Here is a 23,043-nt window from a genome sequence, read left to right on the forward strand (position 1 = left end):
GAGTGCATCAAAGTGAATGGGATAACCTTGAGTAACAGAAGTAGAGATGCATGCCACAGGCACAGGTTTATACCTCTATGAGATATTTAAGTTAAAGATAGCTAGGACTGGTGACTTTTATCAGCTGTAATCAAGAAGAAAAAACAAGACTTAACATCTGACAAAGCTAATAGAATTTGAGGATATGTACAAAAACAACTGGGGAGCAAATCTGAACAATGATCAGTACAGATTAAAGACAGATTTTTTTAGAAGACATTATTTTATGAAAAAAAACCCCTATCTGAGAGATGTTCTGCATCTCTGAAAAACATATATTCTGGTTCCCTATAATACTTTTATCAATGATGATTTCTGTTTGTACTGTAGCGTGTCCTAGCTGGTGAGGAAGGGGCCACTTCAAGCTGTGCTTAGGTGAGACAAGATAAATGTCCATTTTAACCGCATATCACTAGCGATTCTTTCAGAATATGGCTTGAAAGATGTATGGATTGGCCAAAATGGTTAATATTTATTAATAATGAATATTTATTAATAGAAATTGTCTCCAAACAAGCTGGTTTCTGAATGCATCACGTTATACATTTGGCAGGAACAAGTTGTCAGTTTCCTGCCAGATATGCAACTACGGATAGATATTAGTGATTTCTATGAGAAAAGATACATTCATTTGCACAGGTATGCTGATAACATTTATTAGGGTTTTTCTTGGAAATGTTTCAACCAAGGTCACATGCGCTTACTTCCAGTCTTATTAGATGAATTTTACTATCCAATCTTGCAAGGGATTTTAATGACCTTTAAGCATGTTATTTCATTGTCTATGAATGTTCTTCCTGACCATTTACTAACTCTGAAGCAGGGAACTATGAGTTCTGGGAACAGGTAGACAGACTTTTGTAGCATTAGAATTTTCACTGCTTTATGCATGAGTATTTCTTGCTTTTTCTCAGCTTTTTGATCTGTTCGTGGGAATGCAAATTCTATGTGATACAAACTGTGATACTTGAAGGTCACAAGCGATACTTATTTATGGCAATTGGCAAATGAAAGATTTCCAGGACAATTTGATTTGTATCAGAATGACAAAGAACTGCAGGTATTAACATATGGGAGGAAAAAGCTCATTAGAAAATTTAAAGGATTATTGTTGAGTGTAAGAATCAAGGAGAACATCATATTTTTAAAGTTTCTCTGGTCTAGGTGGGCCCTGAGTACCAACACCTCCTCCTGCTCTCCATTGCATGCCTGATAGCATAGATCTGAGGACAGAGGAAGAGAAGTGGGACTCCAGCAGTCTGGGCTGACATTGGCTTGAATTGCTGTAAAACTGCACCAATAGCTTTTCAAGTTCTCTCAGATCACTTGGGAGTTTCAGTCTTGAGACCTTTAGCAATAAAATGATAGCTTATGATCTCTTTGTTTCTATCCTTCTGCAATTTCTGAGATAATATCTCTTAATCAAAAATAGTTTTTAAGGTCTTCAGTACTATATAATTTGTCTTGATCTGAAGTCCCAGGTATATTTTGACAGTTCAATGACTCGTATTTGAAATCATTATTATATTTAGAGAACTCAGGCATATTCACAGAATCTGTCTGCAGAAAACCTCTTCAAATTTAAAATACAAATCATATTCCATTAATTCCATTAATTTCTGTACTTTTTAGTGTCTGTGTCTGAAGGAGTTAATCAGTTACCTGCCTCCTGCTCAGAACCATTTTATGGTTGGAGGAAAAGATTTAGCCTTTTATAATTTTACAATAGGGTTTCTTTCTTGGCTTCTACCTTGTAAGTGCACCCATTAAATTGTAATGTCATTTATTAATATAAATAAGAGATTACTATCCACAACAACAACAACAAATCACCTAAATTTAATTGATTAAATGGAGAAAATTTTACAGCTGTCAAAAAATGGCCATAGTGACTGTTGTCAGTGAAGGAATTGTACAATCATCCTGTGTTTGTGCTTTGTTAGTTCCATGTCCCTTGAGCAATAGTTCATGGGCTTGGGCAAATGAAGCCAATGGCAAATATATTCTTTCCATGGACTGTTTACACTCACCTTCCCAATCAGCCACTCTCCTATGTGTGAGACATTTCAAAATTAGAGTACCTGGTACCATTTCCACGGGTTTTTTTGTTCCTGATCACCATGTGCTCACTCCTAGTCATTCACCAGATCAATGCATTAGAGATTTTTCTGCTATCAGATCTGTTAGACAAGGACATTGTCCTTGCCATTTCTGGGTCGACTTCAGCGATGTGGGCAGTGAGACTATGCCTTTGTCTCATACTGCCAGACATTTCTGCATTTGGTTCAGTACCTTCAGCGATTTGACTAGGCAAGAGTGCAGCCTCAGTTTTCCTGTCATATCAATGTAATGTTTTCTTTGCAGCTGCCAACCCCTGACAGTCATTGCATAAATCCCATACATCTCATGGTGATCATGCAGGAATATTGTATGTTTCCTCTGTGCTCTGATTTAAGGTCTCCAAGAAAAATTGGTGAATTTTCTCCAAGCAAATTCGGTTGCTTTTGAGCAACTGTGACCTTTCCAGTCTAAATATCTGATACAGATTGTTTGAAGCTGTTCATATCTCATTCCCTTCTGTGGCTTATATCTGTCTGAGGGTGCTACAAGGCTTGTGTCAGCCTTACCTGATGGAGAGGTATGAGGGCAAAATGTAAAAAGGATGGACAACTGGCAAGCAAAAATGAACTGTCACGCAATATATTTTACTGGAGTCAGCTCAGTTGTGGTGTCCCAGGGAGGGATATCTGTCCTGTTGTTGGCAGGGTGGTTGGACTGTGTGATCAGAGCCTGAGAGCAGCTGTTGGCCTCACACTATGTGCCTACAATTGCCCTCATCTTGCATCATTCTCCAAGTAGAGAAAAACGTGGGAAGCAAAATAACACCCAGATAAAGATTTAAGTATAAAATGTGTGTGTGTGTGTTGTGCATCTGTGCGTATGCCCACACATAAAAATCAATATTTTCCTAAAAGTTTTAAATGCCTAATGATGCACCTGTTGTAGAAGCATTTTAAATGCTATTTGAAGATGCTTATATCAATTTAATACAAATGTATTCAAACCTTTCAGGCAATAAAAAGCTCTGTGCAAAAGACTGATCCTTTGAGATTGGTGACAAAGGAACATCGAGAAAATAAACCATCCAACTGCTCCCTTGGCAGAAGCACAACACCAACTGGTAGGAGAACACCTCACCAAGGAAGACTGACACCTTTTGAACCAGAAAACGTAAGCCAGTAGCAAGGTCTATTTAGGCTGCATTTATTTTCTTTTTACAGTATTGTTCAGAAGCTGGATCGAGATCATGATCCCCACATAACTGGTTCTTGGTCTTCTTTCCCTGGTACTCCAGGTTTTTTGGCAGAGATTATCTCAGAGACTGTTCATACATTGAGCTATTCAGGTACCTGCAGGCCAAAGCATGTGTGAAAGCTTTGAAACCTGCCACCCCTGCCCTCAGAAAAAGTTCAGAGGTCATCACAAGCACCAAGCATTGGGGCATCGCATGGGCCAGGAGCTCCCTGGGGCCCAGGGCCCAGGGGGTTTGGCAGGGCAGGGCCCATCCCATTGTCCCTGTCAGGGAGAAGGGCAGGCTGGCAATGGGAGTCAGGGTCAGGCCAGAATACCAAGTGTCAAAGCCCATAGTGATGAGGCAGATCTGGAGTTACACCAGAAAGTCAGTCCATGAGTCAGGGCTGGGGTTTGGATCAATGCGGTGCATGGCCAGGCTCAGGCATGGCTGCGATGCAACCTGACAAGGACCAAGTGTGAGAGCCACAGCTGAAATGCAGCTCCCGAGAAAAGAAGGGGGTGAGCGGGGGCTGTCTCAGGCTTCTTCCAGCTCTTTCACCCACATCTCTTTCTTCACAACAGTCTGAACCAAGATTAGGCGCCTGCACCATATCAGCAGGTTCTGCATGCAGGCAGCTAAAGTCCGAGGAAGGGGAAGCGCACTCTGGCCATGTCACTGTTAGCTCCCATGTTGCAGAGAAGCACGACTGTTTGTCAGGGCCTCTCCATTTTGCTGCAGGTTGCACATCAAGTCTCTCTGACTGGGAGAAGAACAGATGATAGGAAGTTACCTGGAGCTGTCTCGCATCTGCGTCATTTTAAGGAGCCTAACTTATCTTCCTATGTAAAAGGTAAGATTTGTGGGAACTTTCTGCCTGCTTATAGTGGTCTGCAAATGACTTGGAGACACTGGTCCCCAGCTCTTGGCTTGCAGGCAATATGTCGTCAGTAAAACTCTCCTATGATTCTTAGATGAATTACAAAATTGTATTTTACAAGAGAGGGAGAACAGATTGTGCTATTGGCTTCAATTTACTCATTTAGTTTGCTGTCCTGGAAGCCCAGAAGGTGGAGAATGGACATGGTCTGCATTGTCTTTGGTCCAGAATAAAGCACCTTCACACGGATGAGCAAGCTGTTAGCAAATACTATCAGTATAAGAAACAATGTCTTACAAGAATTTGAGAGCTAGTGTCTCTAAAAAAATCTTCTGAGATAGGTAGGGAAACATGATGCAGCAATTTTCATATGCTTTCAATGACCCCTTTCACTTTTCTTTTTTTCATAGGCAGGCCATTGCCCATTTCTGATAGCTCAGAAGACATGCCTCTCTCACATAACCACAGCAACAACACTTGCAGCTTTGCACTCTGCAGTAATCATGAAGTAACTGAGGTATTTCACTATGTAACTCTATAAAATAATTCAGTGAGTCTGTGATCTTAGTTTTCATAGATAGCATGCTAACTCCCATTTAGCTGGGAACAATACTCTCCTAGTTTTATTTTCTTGCCTCTCCTCATAATAAATACACTCTTTAAAGCAATATTGCAATGGATTCAAATAATATAGTAGATTTCTTTATCAATATATTCCTGCACAACCATTGGACATCAATAAATGTATGTTGCTAGTTAACATTTTAATTTTGGCTCAGGAAGAAGAGACTCTTAATCTTGAAAAACTGGAAAAATCACTAAAACCTCAGAATAAAGTGGCTTTTGTGACTACACACAGGAGAAGTGGCATAACTACATATGACAACAAAGTACCTTCAGACAGTTCTGCTTTTCTGGATGCTGAAGCAAAGGTTTGAGAAACTTATGGTTCTGGCTTTTATGTGGTCAGCAGCTATCTTCTTTCCTTTTCTGAATTGAAACAAAACACACCAAGAAAAAGAAAATCTTCCATTCCTATTTCCTATGCTATGCAATGGACACAGAGCTTTAGGGATGGATCTGTCAACTTAAAGCATTGTGCTTACAGCTTTTTACTGGAGCACATCATTGCCCTCTGGGGAGCAGCACTCCCTGTTCCTTTGGATCCCACAATTCAAAACACATCATGTCTTCCAACTGTAATTAACATTAGTTCGTAACTGTTCTAGATGCTAAGTGCCAGCTGTCAATTAACTTAAGGCTCCTTTATAAAGCTGCTGGACAGTGCAAAGAGCACTGACTGTAGTGGTAAATTGGATGTGTAACACCGTGAATAGTTACATAGTTAGCATTACCTACAGCTAAGAACCATGCAATTTGTTTTGGAAGAGTGGGTCTAGTTAATACAGGTACCTTTCTTTGCAAATCAGTTACCCAATGTTCAGAGATAGTTCTGTTTGTTCTTGTGTTTATTCTCTACATTTCCTACAGGGTAGTTTCACCAGAATGCACTCTTCTCCCCTCAGTTTTGGACTTTCTCTATGCTATCTTTTGCTCTGCAAACTGAAGTTAATTGGAGTTAATGTACAACATTTCTAGTTATGACTGAAATTCACTACAAATGCAAATTCATTACAAACGCAAGGCAATACCAGAAAGAAGGGCAACTTTCTTCTGTGTCTGTGAAAGTAAACATGGGTTTTACTTAGTTAATTAAAACATGTTAAAACTACTTCTGTTTATATAACACTGACTGTGATGTTTTCATTATATAGCCTCCAAAATCAATATTATCTCAAAGATCGGTATTACATCAAGAAAGAAGAAAAAGTGAGGAAAAGGTGCAGGAAAAAATAGAGTATCGTGATGGAAAGGTGAGATAACAATGCAAACAGATGCAAACAGGTGCAAACAGATGCAAACAGGTGCAAACAGATGCAAAAATACTTGCAGAAATCACCAATAGGACTGCAGTATAGATGGGAATGACTACTTCAAGTAGCCAGAGACGATTATGTCTCCAATTAAGTGTCTGTTCCTTAAAGGAGAGCTAAAGTTCACACCATGAATGGTAGACAATATGTATAGCTGACAGGCTGGAAATCAAGTAACCAAATTATTTTCTTATCTCTGACATGGATTTGCTCTATGACATTCACCAAGTCCTTTTTGTTTCAGCTACCTCATTTGTGGGCTGGGAGGAATGATATACTTACCATTAGAGATGTGCTAGTGGGGTAGTGATTGTGTTTTGTAGAGCAAGATTAAAGGTTGTTCTTTTATTTCCTTGGAAGTGAGTATAATGGCAGTGAGCTGTGCCAGCTGGACACCACATGTGGGAGAAGCCTTTTGTTATAGACAGCTGGCTACACTTTGAGTAGCATCACCAGAGCTGTGCTCAATGCAGCCTGTCCAGTTTGCTCAAGCCACCTGTCAAAATCCCCATTGACTCCCCAGTTGCATCTTGAAATTGTTTCCAACTGTGCCTTGTCCTGAAGCCCATAGCTCAGCATGGCAGCTGGTTTTGCCCCTTTTCTGGAAATCGCTGTCTTCCAGGAGTGGACAAGCAGGCAATTCTTGCTGGCTTCCCATTGTGTCCCTACACTCCTTGACACCCAACTGGATAATTTGTTCCTGAGTGGCCATGACACCTTTCCTGCGCAGCACCTCAGGAATGATCTTGAAAGGCTGATTCTGAAGATGTCTATGCCTTGGAAATCCGGTGTCTTGCTGTTGGGAAGGGTTGTCAGCAAGGTGACCAAGTGAACTGGTGCTAGTTTCCCTGCTGATAGACAAGCACTCTTTCCAACACTGTCTCTGCTCATCTGGGCCAGATCTGAACTCAGTCCCAGATATTTCTTCAATTACACTACTCTAAGCAGGCTCATCCTATTAAAACATTCCTGTGATATTGGCTGAGAGTGATCTCTGACAAATTACAGTTGTCAATTCTGGGTAAGGCTGTTGGTTAGATAAAGTTGAGACAGTAATTCTGTTTCTGTGTCTGTTCAGTTCTGGGCTTCTCACACCACCAATACAGGCGTCGATTAATGGATAACTTCCAGTGAGCAGTCACAGAAATAGCTTTTGCAATATAGCAGTTGTTCAGATAATATTGGTTTAAGATGACAGTTCTTTTATTGCTAATGCTGAGATGGGCTCTGTGAAAGCTTCTACCAATCATATTTCCCTCTTGTAGAAGTAGAAAATACAATATCTGTTGTTTCGATCCTCAAAAGAAAAGTAATTGTGAAAAAAGTTCACTCTGACATTTTTATCACTGGATTTTATTCATAAAATTGAGTGGTGGGCTGGACTTCCTTGTGCAACTAGAGAGAGAAGTCAAAGGGGGATTGATGCCTTTAGAAAGAAATATTAACTCTCATTTAAACTATGTGGAACTTCTTGTAGCAATGCCTTTTGTCATAAGTAGGTGTAAGAACATCTTTCTGTTACAAACTAGTAATTTTTAAATAAAATCATTTCTAAAAAACTAAAATCTTGCCCTCAGTAATCATTACAATGACTGTTTGGGGAAATGCCACATACATTTCTCTCAAGCATATTTATTACTTGGTTTTGGTTGGGAGGTATTCCCATTTTGTAGAGAGTCTGATAAGATTGGAGCCATATGACAGAGCTATAGAGCACCTTCTGATTGTCTTCTTCCTTGAACTTCACCAAAATAATTATATTATGGGATTTGATATATGCTGAACAGAACCAGCTGCCATAGTAATTCCAGGAAAATTGATTAACCAGTGGCTATGCTAGGTATGAAGCCTTCTTTGACCAATGTATTGTTCATAGAACAACAGAACATAGAGCACACTGATGACATTATTGCCCCCTGTTGTTAAGAAGTCTTCAGCAATTTTGCAGATCTCTGCATGCAGCCACATTTTATTTGGTAGTACTGAATGATTGAACAATCTTACATTACCTGAAATGAAATAGTTGTCAACATATGTCAGCAGTCTGTCTTGATACATCAAGTTCAATCACTTTGGTTCATACAATCCAGAACAGGGGTCTCTTGAGTGTGGAATGTGTACCAGCATATGTGAAAGTAGATACAGCCAGCAACTCACTAAAGTTGATGAAGGAAAAACCTGAATGGCTTCCCTATGACCACAGGGCTGTGTGCCTCACCTTGCTTAACAAAAAAGCAAGGTGGTGGGGTGGGAATGTGGACTGAGTGCTAGAAGTGAGTTTACTTTGTGAAAATTACTTTTGGTCTCTTTCACGCACAAATGAAGCAAAAATAATGTACCTGTGCTGCAGAGCTAGCTTTTGAAATACAAAGGCAAGTGTGACTTACTTCAAGCGCCAATTTAATTGGAAGACAGTGCAATGTTACTCATTTCCTTTAACTTCATTTACATTAGATGCTCTATGTGTTTGAAGGTAGAAGAGGTGCTCACTGACGGACGTCAAATCATCACTTTCCGCAATGGTACTAAAAAAGAGATCAGTGCTGATAAAAGGATGACTACGATCAGCTTTTTCAACGGAGATGTAAAGAAGATCATGCCAGATCAGAGAGTGGTGTGTAACATTGTTTTTTCTTTAAGGAAAATTAAATTATTAAGTGATTTTCCAACAAAGTCCTACGGTTTATCTTGATCTGTTGGTTCTGAGAGAAATTTATGAGGAAGGGTGTTAGTTTAAGAACCATGAGTGATGAGACTGCTTCATCTACAAGGACAAAAGCGGAAAGAGAAGAAGGCAACAGTCAAAGGAACAAATGGGTAGCTGGCCAAGCAGATTAAAGGAGACTGAAAGAAGGTGAAGGGCAGGGGCAGTCATCTGAAGCAAGGACTGGGTTTTATATATTTCTAGAGTAGGCAGCACAGGGGGTTCTTCCTTCTTGGTGTTATGTAAATATAAATAGTTAATAATAATGTGAGCTAGAGGGGAAATAAGTGAGGACTTGGCAGCAGTGGGACTATTTTAAATTAATACTGCACGGATGGGAGCCAAAGCAAAGAGATGGGAAGATGACTTTCGTGCCTGCACTGTTGTTTTGTACAGCCATGAGGAGGGGTGTGAATGAGGGGAAGGAACAGCAATGCAAACATAGCTACTCTAATGGATGGCAGATACAGAAAAAGACCTTGAAATGACTTTTTTTAAGCTGGCTTATTTTTAAGCATATTGTTATGGTTGAATCTGCTTATGCATATATTGTGAACATGCTGCAAACACTTTACTCTCCTTCCAGATTTATTATTATGCAGATGCACAGACAACCCACACTGCTTATCCAGATGGCCTGGAGGTGCTGCAGTTCCCTAATAATCAGATAGGTATGCAAGAACTTATAAATGTGAACTACATGCGCAGGAAGGTTTCTGTTATGGAAGTGTCATCTGATTCTGACTCCAGTAGACTGGGTTTTTTTTCTTCTCAATTTCCATTGTCTTTGCATTTGACTTTCAGTATGTTCCATCACTTTACTACTCAGTTTCCTCCTACAAAGCAAAGATTATAATGGGGTGTAAATGCATCTCTTCTAATTTTGATTATCTGATTATGTGATCCTTTAATTTCTTCAGCAGTATGCTGGGTATCATTTCCATCCTCACTAAAATGTCAAAAAAAAATCTGATCTAGCTCTTTGTAATGCAACATGAAAGGATACTATAATAGACAGACTTTTTACATCTTCTTTTCCACAGAAAAACATTATCCTGATGGCACACAAGAAATTGTGTTCCCAGATCACACAGTGAAATGCCTCTATAGTGATGGATTCAAGGAAACTTTTTTCCCAGATGGTACAGTAGTAAAAGTACAGAAGTAAGTCTCAAGTTAATTACAGGAACCAGGCATTGTGCACAGGTACAATGATAATGGCATTTAAAACTGTGGTTGGATTCTGCATGAATGGGAAATTTCCAGATGAAAGGAGAAATGATTTGTAAGATAACAAGGGTTTTGCTGCAATGAGGCACTGAAAATTTGTTCGCTTCCACCTTGGATGATAGATCACCATTTGTCACTGGCAAAGTGACTGTGAAATATTCCTCATTTAGTTCCATGTAACTTTACATGGGCCAAGGTTACTGGGAAATGACCAGTCGTCTATGTTAACAATGGGACTTGGGATGAGGACTCCTGAGCTCTATTCCTAGCTTTTTGGCCCCCTTTCTGATCTCAGGAAAGGCATTTCATGTATTATCTCTCAATTTCTCCATGTAAAATGAGGAAAAATAACAATAGCACTTTCTTAGACATGTCTCTTCTGGGCTTAGGGACGATCCTGTTGTAAAATAGATTTCTTGCTTGCAAAGTGCCTTGAGAACCCTGTATGAAAAAGTCATGTAAAAGGCAGATCCCACCATTCATTAGGTATTATACTATGTATTGAAGTATTTTTGTATTGAAATCTTATTGTGAGATCAGATCTCTAATGCCAACCCATGCAAATTCTGAGGTGAATTACAACATGAGGAAGTTGCCACTTGACGTTATTTTCCACTTCCATTGTGTCACATTACATGGCTCAGTGAGACAGGTTAATAACAGATGCATTGCTGTTTCTTTCAGAAATGGAGATAAAATAGTGACATTCAGTAATGGCCAAAAGGAGGTTCACACTTCACAGTTCAAGAGGCGGGAGTACCCAGATGGCACTGTAAAAACTGTGTACTGTAATGGCAGACAAGAAACCAAGTACTCCACTGGACGAGTTCGAATCAAAGATGAGGAGGGTAATATCATCCTAGACAAGAGGTGATTCCTCCCCTCAAAGGGGGGCACTGTACATAAGTAGCTCAACCTATTTTCCTGTCACATCAGAACTGTTAAGAAGATTTAAGCCTTGTAAAAGTGAATGGATGGATCTGTAGAGCTGAAATTTACTTTGTTTGGGTGACTGGTGCTCAGTGTGGAATAACTTTACCTAAATGAAATGTCTTTCAAGTGAGACTTGAAGGAAATGCAGTCATGTATGTCTCATTAAAATAAATGCCCATAGTACTTCTCATCAAAGTGTTTGTTTCATGATACTAATCACACTTTCCCTTGTTTTTCTGTTAGTTAGTGACAAAAGCTGCTACAATTAAGAAGCATGGCATAAGAACCTCAAATCTACAAAGTTTTTTGCATTTCACTTCAGTGCTGCCTTCTGCTGAGTAAAACAAATCTACATTTGTTTGTTTGTTTGGGATTTTGTTATTGTTGGTTTTGTTTGTTTGGGGTTGGTTTGTTTCTTTTGTGTTTTTGTTGTTTTTTCTTTCTTTTTCCTCTCTTAACCACCATTAAAAATGTGGAAGTGATTGATGTTTTCAGTTTGGCTGGGTTCTTTGGAGCAGAAGGTCCCAATGTGCATCAGGCTTTATCATGAGCTGTACATTAGACCAAAACTTGAGCAGGAGTTCAGTGAACAGTCACACCTCTGCATGTCTTTTCCAATGTATATGATTCCATAATTATATGATCATAATCTAAGAACTCTGTCTCATGCATTTGAAGACAAAATGTAATGTTTATTCCATCTGTTGAGGTTTCATTGCAGGATGACAACACAACCGTGGGAGATGCATTGTTAACCCCCTCTGCCCTCCTCCCTCCCCCCTTCCCACTAAAGACAGACGATTGGGAGGGAAAGAGGACTGGGAGAAGAGATTTGGAAAAAATAAAAATATTTTACTAATGCTACTAATAAAAATAGAGAAAATAATACAAAATATGCAAAACCAATCTTGAAAGTCCCGGCAAGTGCTCCGGCAGATGTAGGACCGGCACCCGAAGTCCTGGACTGGACCCTGCAGCCAACTGGAGCTGGATTCAGTCTGTCACTAGGCCTCAGTTCGCAGGGATGACTCGCAAGGTCCTCTCCTAATGTCAGCTATAAGGAAAAGGGATGAGATCCTCGTGATCTCCCACTTTTATATGAAGTATCACGTGAATGGGATGGAATACTTAGTTGGTCAGTTTCAGTCACCTCCTGCTTGCATATCTTGCAGGATGCATCCACCCTTATCAATGACCTTACATTCCATTGCTATGTCTACCAAAACATGTACCTGGCTTTCAGGAAAATGCAGTTAGTAAGAAGACTTTAGCTGACAGAAAAAATTCACTAAAAGAGAAAACTTGTTTTTAACAAAACCAGGACACCATCCTAGTCATTATTCCAGATGAAAGAGCCCTTTCTTTTTCCTCCAGCACTCTTTCACCAGACCTCCTCTGTGATGCTTTGTTTTTGAATTAACCTCTCCCACTACTGCCTTTATTCTGCCAGTAGTTGAAAAATATTTCTGGTCAGTGAATCTTTCCAGCCTCAAGTCTCTTTGGATTACACTTGATACCTAGGAGAACAAATCATTTATCAGATGCTGCTTTCAACTGCCTTCCCCGTAGATTACCTGTCCATCATCTATCTGGAATTTTTCCAAAGCACTGGAGTATTTCCCTTGTAGACTTCAACTCATTCATTACCTGCCCATTGACTAAGAAGGCCAATTATCTGCTCATGCCCTTCAATTTCCTTAGCAACACACTTTCATAGCATGCTGCTTTAGCTTTTTCTCATACCTAAGTGCAAAATAATTGCAAGATTATGGAATTTCTCTTTCTTCAGTTTCTAGTGAGTCAGACTGTCAACAAATCACCAAATCACAGAGCATCTTTGGAAGAAATGGATTGCATACAACAAGAAGCATTGCTAATATTGATCATACACGTGCTGCAGTTTATTAATTAAATCATGATACCCTGAACATCCACACAGTTTTGATGTCAGCTGGTGTGATAATAGAATTGCATTGATTTTCCTTTACTCCTGTATAACAAAGGAACAATTTATAAACCTGTTCTTTTCACTACGGAAATATTTAATATATTTTATGTGTTCTGTAAAAGGAATCTCTAATTAAAAGAAATCCAAGAGATGATTCTTTTCCACGTGTTTCACCAAGAATTTCAGTTCAGTGATGCCTTTTACTCAATAAAACAAATCTACATTGTTTTTTTTTCTTCTCAATTAAGCATCACGAATGAAGTGAATGTGATTAATGTTTTCAGTTTGGCTGGGAAACTGGATGTGATACTAATGTTTTGTAGAGGATCACTGTTTTTATTCCCAGGAATTCCTTTTAACAAAAGGGCCCTGTTCTCCAGTTAATATGCTGACATTCTCTTTGTTTCCATAGTAATACAGAAAACAGGCTTTGTTCGCACCTTTTAGTCTTAAATCACCATTCGCCATTCAATAACCTGTGTATATAATCCCCTCCAATTGTAAATCAAATAAGAAACGATTTTATGTGTATGCTGCTTGCTCCTTGCTTCATTAAGCACTCTCTACTGCACTTGGAGGAAGCACTTGGATTCTGGAATAATGAGGCCTGCGATCCTGCACAGGCGTAACACTTGAGCGACATGTGCAAGGCAGTCTGTAAAACTGTGTGTGTGCAGACACACATGTGTGCAGGCACCTTGCTGACGCGTGCAAACACGTTGCTGATGTGTGCATTGCCCTGGTTGACTCCTGCTTACAGTGAGCTTGTGATGATACCCAAGTATGGGTCTGGTTCCACTTTCTGGCATATCAACAGCAAAACTTCCATCGGCGAAATCAAAGGGCAAGACTACTGAGGATTTCATGGTACTTTTGTCAACCAGTGTGTGGCCACCATTTTTACCAAGATATGTTTTTCACGTGATATTTTATAGCGTAATAGCAAAGGGATTATTGAAATAAGGGGCACAAATTTGGTTTGAAAAGGAGGAGACAGAAAACCACCTGCATAAATGACAAGCTCTGTCAGGTGTAACTGGGAGTCCTTCACAGACCAGTGATGACACATGTCACACTGTTTTTCTCAGGCTGATTCTCACAACCTATGTCCTCCACCTTCCACTTGCATTAGTGAACCAGAAGCAGTAATGGCTCTAGCAGCTATAGTTCATTGTTGTAGGAAAACAACCCAATTTAAGTGTGACTGCATATGTACTTAAACTGTAGCCATGCACATACCTACTTCACTATGGTTTTGTCCTGGAGGGTTTATAGTGAAAAAAAATTAATGAATCCTTCAGGGAGATAGAACACAGTTGGGAAACCCCACTTTTCATCTTTCCATAGGTTTTCTGGCATTAGCACAAGCCTGCTACAGCCATTATTTGGCCTCAATTTTGATTCAAATTTAGAATATGCTCCAACTTCTGAACTGTTACTTCCATTCAAACAACTGAGGGCAACAGAGATGTACAAGGGCAGAGCAGTATTTTGACCATCATTTCAAATGCTTCAGTTCAGTGCTAGTATTTTTTCATGCACAGTTGATAACAAAAGTTTTATTGCAAGCAAAACAAAGCTGCCTAACCACTGTACCCATCAGGTGGCTAATTCAGAGCCTGCGAGAGACAGGATCGATCCAGTCTTCTGAATGTGATATCTGCCTCTGTTACCTTGGGAAGCCTAATTATTTCTTTATTAAGAGTTTTTCTGAAACAAAACACTGGAGCAGCATATAGATCTTTAAACAATTGCTTTCTGTAAGAATTTCTACAGAATCCTACTGGTAATAAAATGGAAGTTATCTCATACTGTTATTTCATGCAACGTAAAATTAATTTCTGGAAATGAATGCTGGGAAGCTCACTGGATTCTTTGAAAACATGATAGTTTTGTGTCATTCATATTACCTGCACCTTTGTAAAGTGAGTGCATGTTGAATGTTCTCCAGTGTAAAGTAACTAGTTTTCTAAGTCATAAAGCCCCCTTAGTTCAGAAAAGAAAAGAAGCAAAGATCATGGAGAAAAATAATAAACAAAGAAAGTCATTTCTGAGAATGTTTTGAGAAATTAAATTCTCCATTTTTATTCTAGGATTACTTTAATATTGCAAGAATTACTTAAAAAATTAGCACTTTAATTTTTAAAAATAATCTTTCATGGTAATTGCTAAATTACGATTTTAAAATTGTGTATTGTGTGAGATATCTCTCTTTCCAATTCAGTTTCAGTGTACATCTACCTCCTTGAAGCTGAAGTTGTAATTTATGATATGGCTATACAACCTACCTTCATGAATTTACACTGAAGTTAAACATCCTACCTTTTTCTTTGTATTCTGCTCTTTTGATGGTAACTGTTTGCTCACTAATTTGTTTATTTCCTTTATGATGCTCTTTACATCTGTCCCATCCTTGGAAGCTCGAAGTGCAGCTTCATTGAAAGGAAAAATAAGGACAAAATCTCCTACCCGGGGGATAGGTCTCTGGTCTTTATCAGAGAGGAAATAGGGGCGTGTGGTCAACTTGCACTTGCAGAAGTCAGGTGTAGGTAACCAGTGGCTCAGTTGGTCAGATTTGTGTGGAGAATACCCAGCTCCTTGGAGTTGCTTATTTTTAGCTTCAGCTTTTTCTGAAGAGGGTGTTTTTGGCATGTTCATCCTTTCCCGCATCTGGGAAGTCAGTGTTTTTCTTGGATATGCTTTGGCAGTTTTCTTGCTCGGGGTAGCCACCTTACCAGTTGATACTCTTGCAGCCTGAAGGGCAGGTTGTACAGAAGAAGCAGAAGTACATTTAGCCACTTTTTGGCAAGTGAGTAAGCCAGAAGCCTCCCTGGTGGCACTCCCACCTGCTGTGCTCCAGGGCACCCGTCTTCTACCAGCCTTTGTCCCGGCCACTTGGTTTTGTCTGAAAGCGTCAATCTGTCTGTAGTTCAGCAGTTCAACAATATCGTGAAGAAGTTTTCTCTTCACAGTGTCATCAGTGGAACAGTCTAAACGCAAGGCCGGGTTGTAGTTGACTTCTAAAAGCCATGGCTTGAACTTCTCATCAATCAGGATGTCAAAGCCAAAGAGCTCAAAGCAATTGGAAGCCACTGGTAAAGGGGTTACTGCAAGCAGGGTGAGAATCACTATATTATTGATCTTCTGCCAGAGGAGCATGTCATCAACCCCAAATATTCGAAGGTAAGAACGAAATTTACTGAATGTCCATTTGCTGCCACAGCCAATGCCTTCCTTATATTTTTCATATGAAGCCCCGTATTTGTTGATGCTGGTGTTTGTTAGGTGGGCATAGACGTTGTCCAGAGAACCAAGGTCAAACTTTTCAGTGGCAAACCTCACCAGTCCTTCTTCGTAAGTGTAAATGGTGAGGGGGCAAAAACTGGTGACACAGACATAGAGGCGCAGATCCAGTTTGTACCCTGAAATGAGCAAAGGGTTGCTAATGTACTTCTGCACAATAACTGTACAGTCATACACTAAGTCTTTAATGTCTTGGAAAATGAGTATGCCCCTTCCCCGGGAAAGACCCACAGGCTTGCAAATCCAGTAGCTAGATCTTCTGCCTCGTGACTGCCTCTCCTTGCTGTATTCTGATATGAATTTGATGTAGTCATTGGGCATGATGAACGCCACTGGACTAAATTCATACAGAGCTGATCCATATGATCCTCTCATACGTTTCAGATGCCTTGCCAAATAGTCTTTTCTGGTGATCCGGACAGCTTCTGGGTAGTGGTTGAGCCTCTGCCAGGGTTTAATACTGTGGTGGTCTGTCATACGGAAAGGTGAGTTCCGCCAGTACAGGTTCCAGTCGGCATCATCTTGCTCCTCTTTGTCAAATTCAGTCCAGCCACGCTCCAGTAAAACCTCACGGACTACTGCAGGGGCATTCTCATGGAGACGGAACACCAAAGGCCTCCAGATCTCTCTTGTATCATAGTCATCTGCCATCATTTCCACCTTACTAGCTGAAAGGAAACAGAATCGCCAAAGGAAACAATGAAACCAATGCCACAGATTGTGCAAGCAGGCATCACCCTGACTGTACTCTTAATGCCCATCACTGTCAACGTATGAGCAAAGCATGTCACCCCATGCGTTTCTATGGTCCACAACTGAGAAGTCAAAGGCTGTGTTTCAGCTCAAAGCTATGCAAAAGGGCATCAATTCCAGATAGCTGTAAGGCAGCACAAAGCATTGATTGCTGCAGAGTTATATGTCTCCACCCTTTATTTACTTTTTTCTTTGAGGCAGCTTACTAGAGCAGTAGTTGTCTCAAAGCTTTTCTTATTCTTAGATACACAGAAATTTCTTTTGGTTGTTTTTTGGGTTTTTTTTTTGCAACTGCCTTCAGCTTAACAGTCGTAACTTTGCACTGCTGAGACATTCTGCTAATGTATCGTGTTACCCTGCTTTGAGCAAACTCTCTTGGTTAAGATTATAAAGTCCGATGCAAAACTGATGGCAGACAGCAGGAAAACACATATTGATATCAATGCTCTTTTCCTCCTTTGACACGAGCTGATTTAACTCACTGATAATGTTCTGCTATCCCTCCAGTGAGCTCCTCTCCAGATCCTGAAAAGCAGGGCACATTCTTGTCTCATTGCTCTCCTCTCAAGACAATAATGTTCCATAGAAACATATGTAGATTTTGAATGAAATACCATTTCCCATTATCTATACTGGAAGTAGATGATGGTCCCTGTCTATTTTGATGGGTAAGAAACACATTTTGAGTTATTTTGGTCATAGCAATTATCATATAAAGAGTTCATGAAGTGTGCTTTTCCCTCCCCAGCTAGTTCAAACTAAAACAACATGTACTACTGGCTGATGGCACAGAGGGCAAAAAAAAGTCCTCTGAACCTGTAGATTTGAGAGTGTTGCTGTTTCTCTCTGTTTTAGTTTCCTGAAACCCTGTAAACCTGCTCCGTGAGGATTAGACTCTGTGTTTGGAATGGAGAGTGTCTTGGATGAAAGAAGAATGTTTGTGCTGAGGACCATTCTGACACAGTATTAACATACCGACCTTCACCTCCTTTCAGAAAACAGCAAGCATAAGATACAAAGTGGGTGAGACATACACTGGACACGACTCCTTTACATCCTACTACCAAAGTGACATCCTTGCTTTCTTTTCAGGTTGAGTTTTAGACTCAAGAATGAGTATCCTCTGTCTTCCAAACAACTACAGAAACCAAGAGAATATGTCACACCTGAAAGTACTCAAAGCAGTGTGCAGCTGAGTTGGCAAGGGATGCTTTTTCTGTGGAAAAAATTATGATTTGTTGAAATGCAAAGCTTTTTTCCAGAGAACAAGAGTAATCTTTTGCCAGCCTTTGGTCCAGGATGTGAGGAATGAGGCTTCTATTGGAAGTCGACCTCAGGCCTCATTAATGGGCTGGGACTGTGGCCAAAATCTGAATTTCTCTATAAGATGACTTTTTATATTCCAAAGTAATACGTAATTCTATATTCCAATAGTAATATGAATGTATGTAGTGATGTTTTACAGTCAGATTTGCAGTACCATTCCATCTCAGGTGTTGGAAGGGAGCAAGATCTAAACAGCACTGGGATTATTTCTCTGAATCTCCTTAGAGATCAGAGATTCCCTCCTTGTACAGGCAGCATTGAATTCTCCTTAGTGAGAGCTTTCCTTGGGTGGGGAGTTTATAGGAACAGGAGAGAGAGATGATAAGCAGGTACTGAAGTGCAGTCATGATCTAATAGGACTTATGTAAAACAACACGAAGGGGTAAACAGTCTTGCTGTGTCTCTTGCAGTCAGTTCTTCTTTTCAGACCTCAGAAAGCTGGTGGCTTGCTGCATAGCTTGCACACAAACCTAATGTGGTGGACTCAGGAAATGTTTGTTATCTTCACTTCCACTTTCTTTCCAGGGAGTTCTCTTTCCTGTCTGCTTATTAGACAGCACTATGTCACACAACAAAATGAAAAATATATATAGAGAAAACAAAACAAGTTTTGTAGGAGTTGGTTCAAATCTTTGGGCAAAGATAACAAATTTAAAAAATTATGTAATTGAAAGCAGCCATGCTAAGCATTTGGATGAGTCAACTTATAGACTGCAGTTAGCTTTGTCTTTTCTGTGCTGCTCAACATTGCTACTAGCAGTGTTTCAGCAAAAAGCACTGTTGTACATTAATTCTGTGCCATTACACTCTCCACTAGGTAATGATAAATTAAGCTATTAGTAATGCCTGAACAATGAAGCCTTCTTTGGTAGATGTTCATGTCAGCTTGTATTAACGCAATATCTTTCATACCTCTGGCATTCAGGAAGTAATTTACAGGAGATTGGCTCAAATTCCCTGGTAATTAAGTGTAAAGAAAATAAAATACTTCAACTAACAAAGAGCACCTACCTGCTTTTAAGGACCTCATATCATATAAGCAGAAGCTCTTGAAGTGCAATTATGAAAGAGTAACTCTAGGATAAAACATTGGTCTAAATGAATGAACACAAATTCCATTCCCTTTACTCTCTATAAACGTGTGCCCAAATGAACAGCCATCTCCTCATCAGCCTGCATTCCCAAGGGCCTTGTGTTCAGCCCATTCCTTAATAACCTAGAAACTCACTTGCGTGTTTGCAGACATTTTTCCACAATTCAAAAAATGCTACAGCTGTTTCTGGCAACATGCAAGTTCAACACGTACCTACTGCGGCTGCCAAGTGGCACCCAGAAGCAGTGACCTTCCCCCTGAGGACAGCAGGACGCTGTCATCTGTGACCTCAGCGTTCCGAGGCCATGCAGTTGTGCTGATGTCACGGCAGCAGACCCTGCACCAGCATCCCTGGGGAAGCGCTCAGGTGAGCTGGGGCTTTGTGCTGGCCATGGCTGCTGCCAGCAGTTCATGTTTTCCAGTCGCTCAGTTTTACACCTACGGGAGGAAATAAAATCCTTAATAGTTAGGTATCAAACGTGCTTGTTTGCCAAGCTAACATGGAATGTCTCTGTGTAATTAGACTCAGTAGACTGACTGGTGCTTTTTCATGTCAAGTCTTTAATTCCTCAGGATGACAGACCACAACGCAGGTCTGGAAGCTGCCTGCCTTGAGATTTAATTTCGGAAATAACCATTTTAATCATTTCTTGAAGTGATGGCTTCTGTCTGGTACACCACCCAGGTTCGCCCTGCCTGTCTCCGGCTGAACAGCTTCCTCCCAAAACTCTTGTGGACTGGCACCGGGTGGCAGGCGGGGTCCGGGGCTGCTCACCCACCCGCAGCTGCGCACCCACCCGGGCAGCCCTGCACACACGCTCCGAGCGCCCGCGGCCTCTCGGCGCTGCGACGCTGCCAGCAGCACCAAACGCGCGTCCCCGGAGGCGCAGAAGCGCGGCCGAACTGCTGCACGTCGCGCTCAGCTTAGCAAAAGTATTAGTATTTAAAGCCGTGGCCGCTGGTTGTGCCGGGGCGGGCACCCGGCTGAGCTCCCCCACTCCGCGGCCGCATGTCGTACCTGTGCCCGCCGGGGCCCGCGGGCCTTCCCCGCTCTCCGCCCGGGCCGCTGCATGCCCCGCCGCCTGCTGCGGGCCACCCCCGGCCGGAGCAGCCGGCCGAGGCGGGCGGCGCCGGGGGAAGGGCCGGCGGGCGGCCGCGGGCCGTTGCTTGGCGATGGGGAAGGACGGGTGCGGGCGGCGGGGCGCGGCGGAGCTCCCCCCGGCTGCCCCGGGTCTTCCCGTGCAGGGACTGGGGCTGTTGTTTTAAGCGCCCGAAGCCTTTTTACCCGAGCCGGCCTGGGAGGACGCACACGAAGGGAGCCCAGAAGGATGAAAACCCGTCAGCTGCGGCTCCCCTTTCTCCCACCTCAGTCCTTACCTGCTGCCCTTGCTCACGGTGCTCTCTTCTGCCTATTGCCTTTATAGTAAACAAACTCACATGAATTCTATAACTGTGTGCCGTCCGTGCACAATGATATCCTATATGGCAGTTTCTGTTTAGATCATATCCAAGACAGATGGTCGGCTTTATCCTCCCTCTGTCCCAGGAGTAAGCACGATCACTGCATCGCCACATGTAGCTGTGGTTTTCATCACCAAGGCAATGGAGTTTTTCCTCACACTACCTGTGGGATGAAAAAGTTGGTTTTCCCCTTATTTTACAGTTGGGAAAATAACTACAGCAACGTTCTATGACAAAATAAAGAGTGGAAACAGCTCCCCAAACGGCAGGCCACAAGTTCCTGTCTCCCATGTTGACTCTGTATTGGTGATACTGGGCTTCTCTCCAAGGTCAGAACACCTCTTTCTCGCTCCTTGGTGGCTCCTCACATTTTCAGCTGGAATCTATGGAGTGAGGAGCCATTTGCTGGGATGCCATTGCTGAATTGTACTGCAGACAAATCCTCGGTGCACAGAGTACAAAACAATTAAGGAGGTGCACTAGATTGATCCTGGCCACCAACAAAGCACCCACCTAATTGCTCATTCACCTCCCTGAGCAACAGGAGAGGGGAGAGAATCAAAAGAGAAAAACTGAGAAAACTCATGGGTCAAGATAAAGACAGTTTAATAGGTGAAGCAAAATGTGCAAACAAAGCAAAATAAGGAATTAAGTCAGTACTTCCCATCATCAGGCAGGTGTCCAGCCAATTCCTGGAAAGCAGGACCTCAGCCTGTGTAGAGGTTGCTTGGAAAGAGGAGGATTCGGAGATCTCTGTTTCACTGTTATTGAGTTGAAATCAAGTTTCTATATCAGATGGAAGCAAGGCAGGGTAAGAATCAGCAGCAACCTAACAAATCCATCTGTAATCTCTGGGTAGCTGGGAGGCTGTCAGGATTCTGCAGCCACAATAGTTTTGCCATTTGTATTTCCAACAGAGATTAACAGCATGCTTTTGAGCTGACAGGGTAAAGGCACAAGAAAAAGGTGAATCTGTGAGGGAGCCCACCTGTCGGCTTCTTTTCTGCAGTACATAATAAACTCTACTTAGTTGTGGGAGACCTGGAAAAGTAGCTTAACATATTAAAAGCCATGAAGCAACACAGGGGAAGTCTGGAGGGGAGTTCAGGTTCTCGGGAACAAGAAATGTTAGAGAGATAGTGAAGTAGCATGAAAGATACTGTTATTTAAAAGCCCTAACAATTTGGGGATTTTTTTCCACATAAATTGTGTTATTGATTTCTATCATGCTGTCACACCATATGGTGCCTCATCCTCCTGTTATGGCTGATAACTGAGAAATAGTTTCAAATGTTAGCTCCGTGACATGCAGCAACTTAACTAGCCATGTAGTTTATTTCCAGGGGCAGCACTCACCTTGGAGATGAACAGCATTTGTCTCCAATTCCTTTTATGCTGTCTGCCTCACACAGAGGATCCGATCATAGTGTCATTATCAGTAACGATCATGATATCTGTGCAGTGTTTCCTCATCAAGATATAGGGACTCTGCTCAGTAATTGCACTGTAGCACTCTTCTTGCAGTAAAACCACAAAAACAAAAATCTGGAAACAATATAGTATGTATAAAACTAAACAGAAGTTGAGATGAGACCAGGGAAATCCCCATGTGAACCACTGCTAGATGCATATAGGCCTCAAAGAGATATTACAGCATAGGTCCATCTTCCTTTTCTCCTTACTCTACGGCTTGCACTGTTATCTGCGTCCTCTGCATGGTTGGGCTCCCAAAGTAACATGCCCTGGCTGCTTATCTTGAAAACAACTCTGTCCGTGGATGGGAAAGTGGAATGCGAAAGACTGAAGGATCTGGTCATGCAGAAGGCATCTATCTTGGGAGAAAGCTGCTGTAAGCAGCGAGGGAAAAATTGGAAACAGGAAGACCAAAAGAGAAAGAGTGCAGGGGCAGAGGGGTGACATGGGCAGAAACACAGTTGTCTGCTGAACTAAGGTTGGTGGGCTCAGCAGTTGGCAGATTTTGTAGTGTTCAGATATGAACTGTAGATATAGCCAGTTTATAACTTGATGTTATTTACAGCAAGTGTTAAAGAAAGTACGATAAGAACAATAAAAATCTTTGTAAATGCTGGTTTCATTAAATTTTATGTGTTGTTCACAGTAAGCTGAGCAACCTCAGTTGCTGTCAT

The 23,043-nt window shown here is 41.4% G+C and overlaps 2 protein-coding genes across 2 annotated transcripts in view; one reads left to right on the plus strand and one right to left on the minus strand.

Annotated features, from left to right (window-relative positions):
• LOC135986437 (centromere protein J-like) overlaps positions 1-10,953 on the plus strand; it is a 33,496-nt gene extending 22,543 nt beyond the window's left edge. Inside the window, 9 exon segments of the mRNA XM_065630360.1 lie at positions 3,112-3,270; positions 4,073-4,184; positions 4,622-4,728; positions 4,991-5,143; positions 5,987-6,085; positions 8,619-8,759; positions 9,436-9,520; positions 9,893-10,013; positions 10,764-10,953. Coding sequence (XP_065486432.1) covers positions 3,112-3,270; positions 4,073-4,184; positions 4,622-4,728; positions 4,991-5,143; positions 5,987-6,085; positions 8,619-8,759; positions 9,436-9,520; positions 9,893-10,013; positions 10,764-10,953 — 1,167 coding nt within the window.
• A 4,305-nt stretch (positions 10,954-15,258) lies between these two features.
• TTLL2 (tubulin tyrosine ligase like 2) lies at positions 15,259-16,932 on the minus strand. The gene has a single exon (XM_065632624.1). The coding sequence runs from the start codon at positions 16,915-16,917 to the stop codon at positions 15,259-15,261; it is 1,659 nt and encodes a 552-aa protein (XP_065488696.1). The 5' UTR covers positions 16,918-16,932.
• Between the last annotated feature and the right edge of the window lie 6,111 nt (positions 16,933-23,043).

The sequence above is a fragment of the Caloenas nicobarica genome, chromosome 3 (assembly GCF_036013445.1).
Source record: "Caloenas nicobarica isolate bCalNic1 chromosome 3, bCalNic1.hap1, whole genome shotgun sequence".
Taxonomy (NCBI): domain Eukaryota; kingdom Metazoa; phylum Chordata; class Aves; order Columbiformes; family Columbidae; genus Caloenas; species Caloenas nicobarica.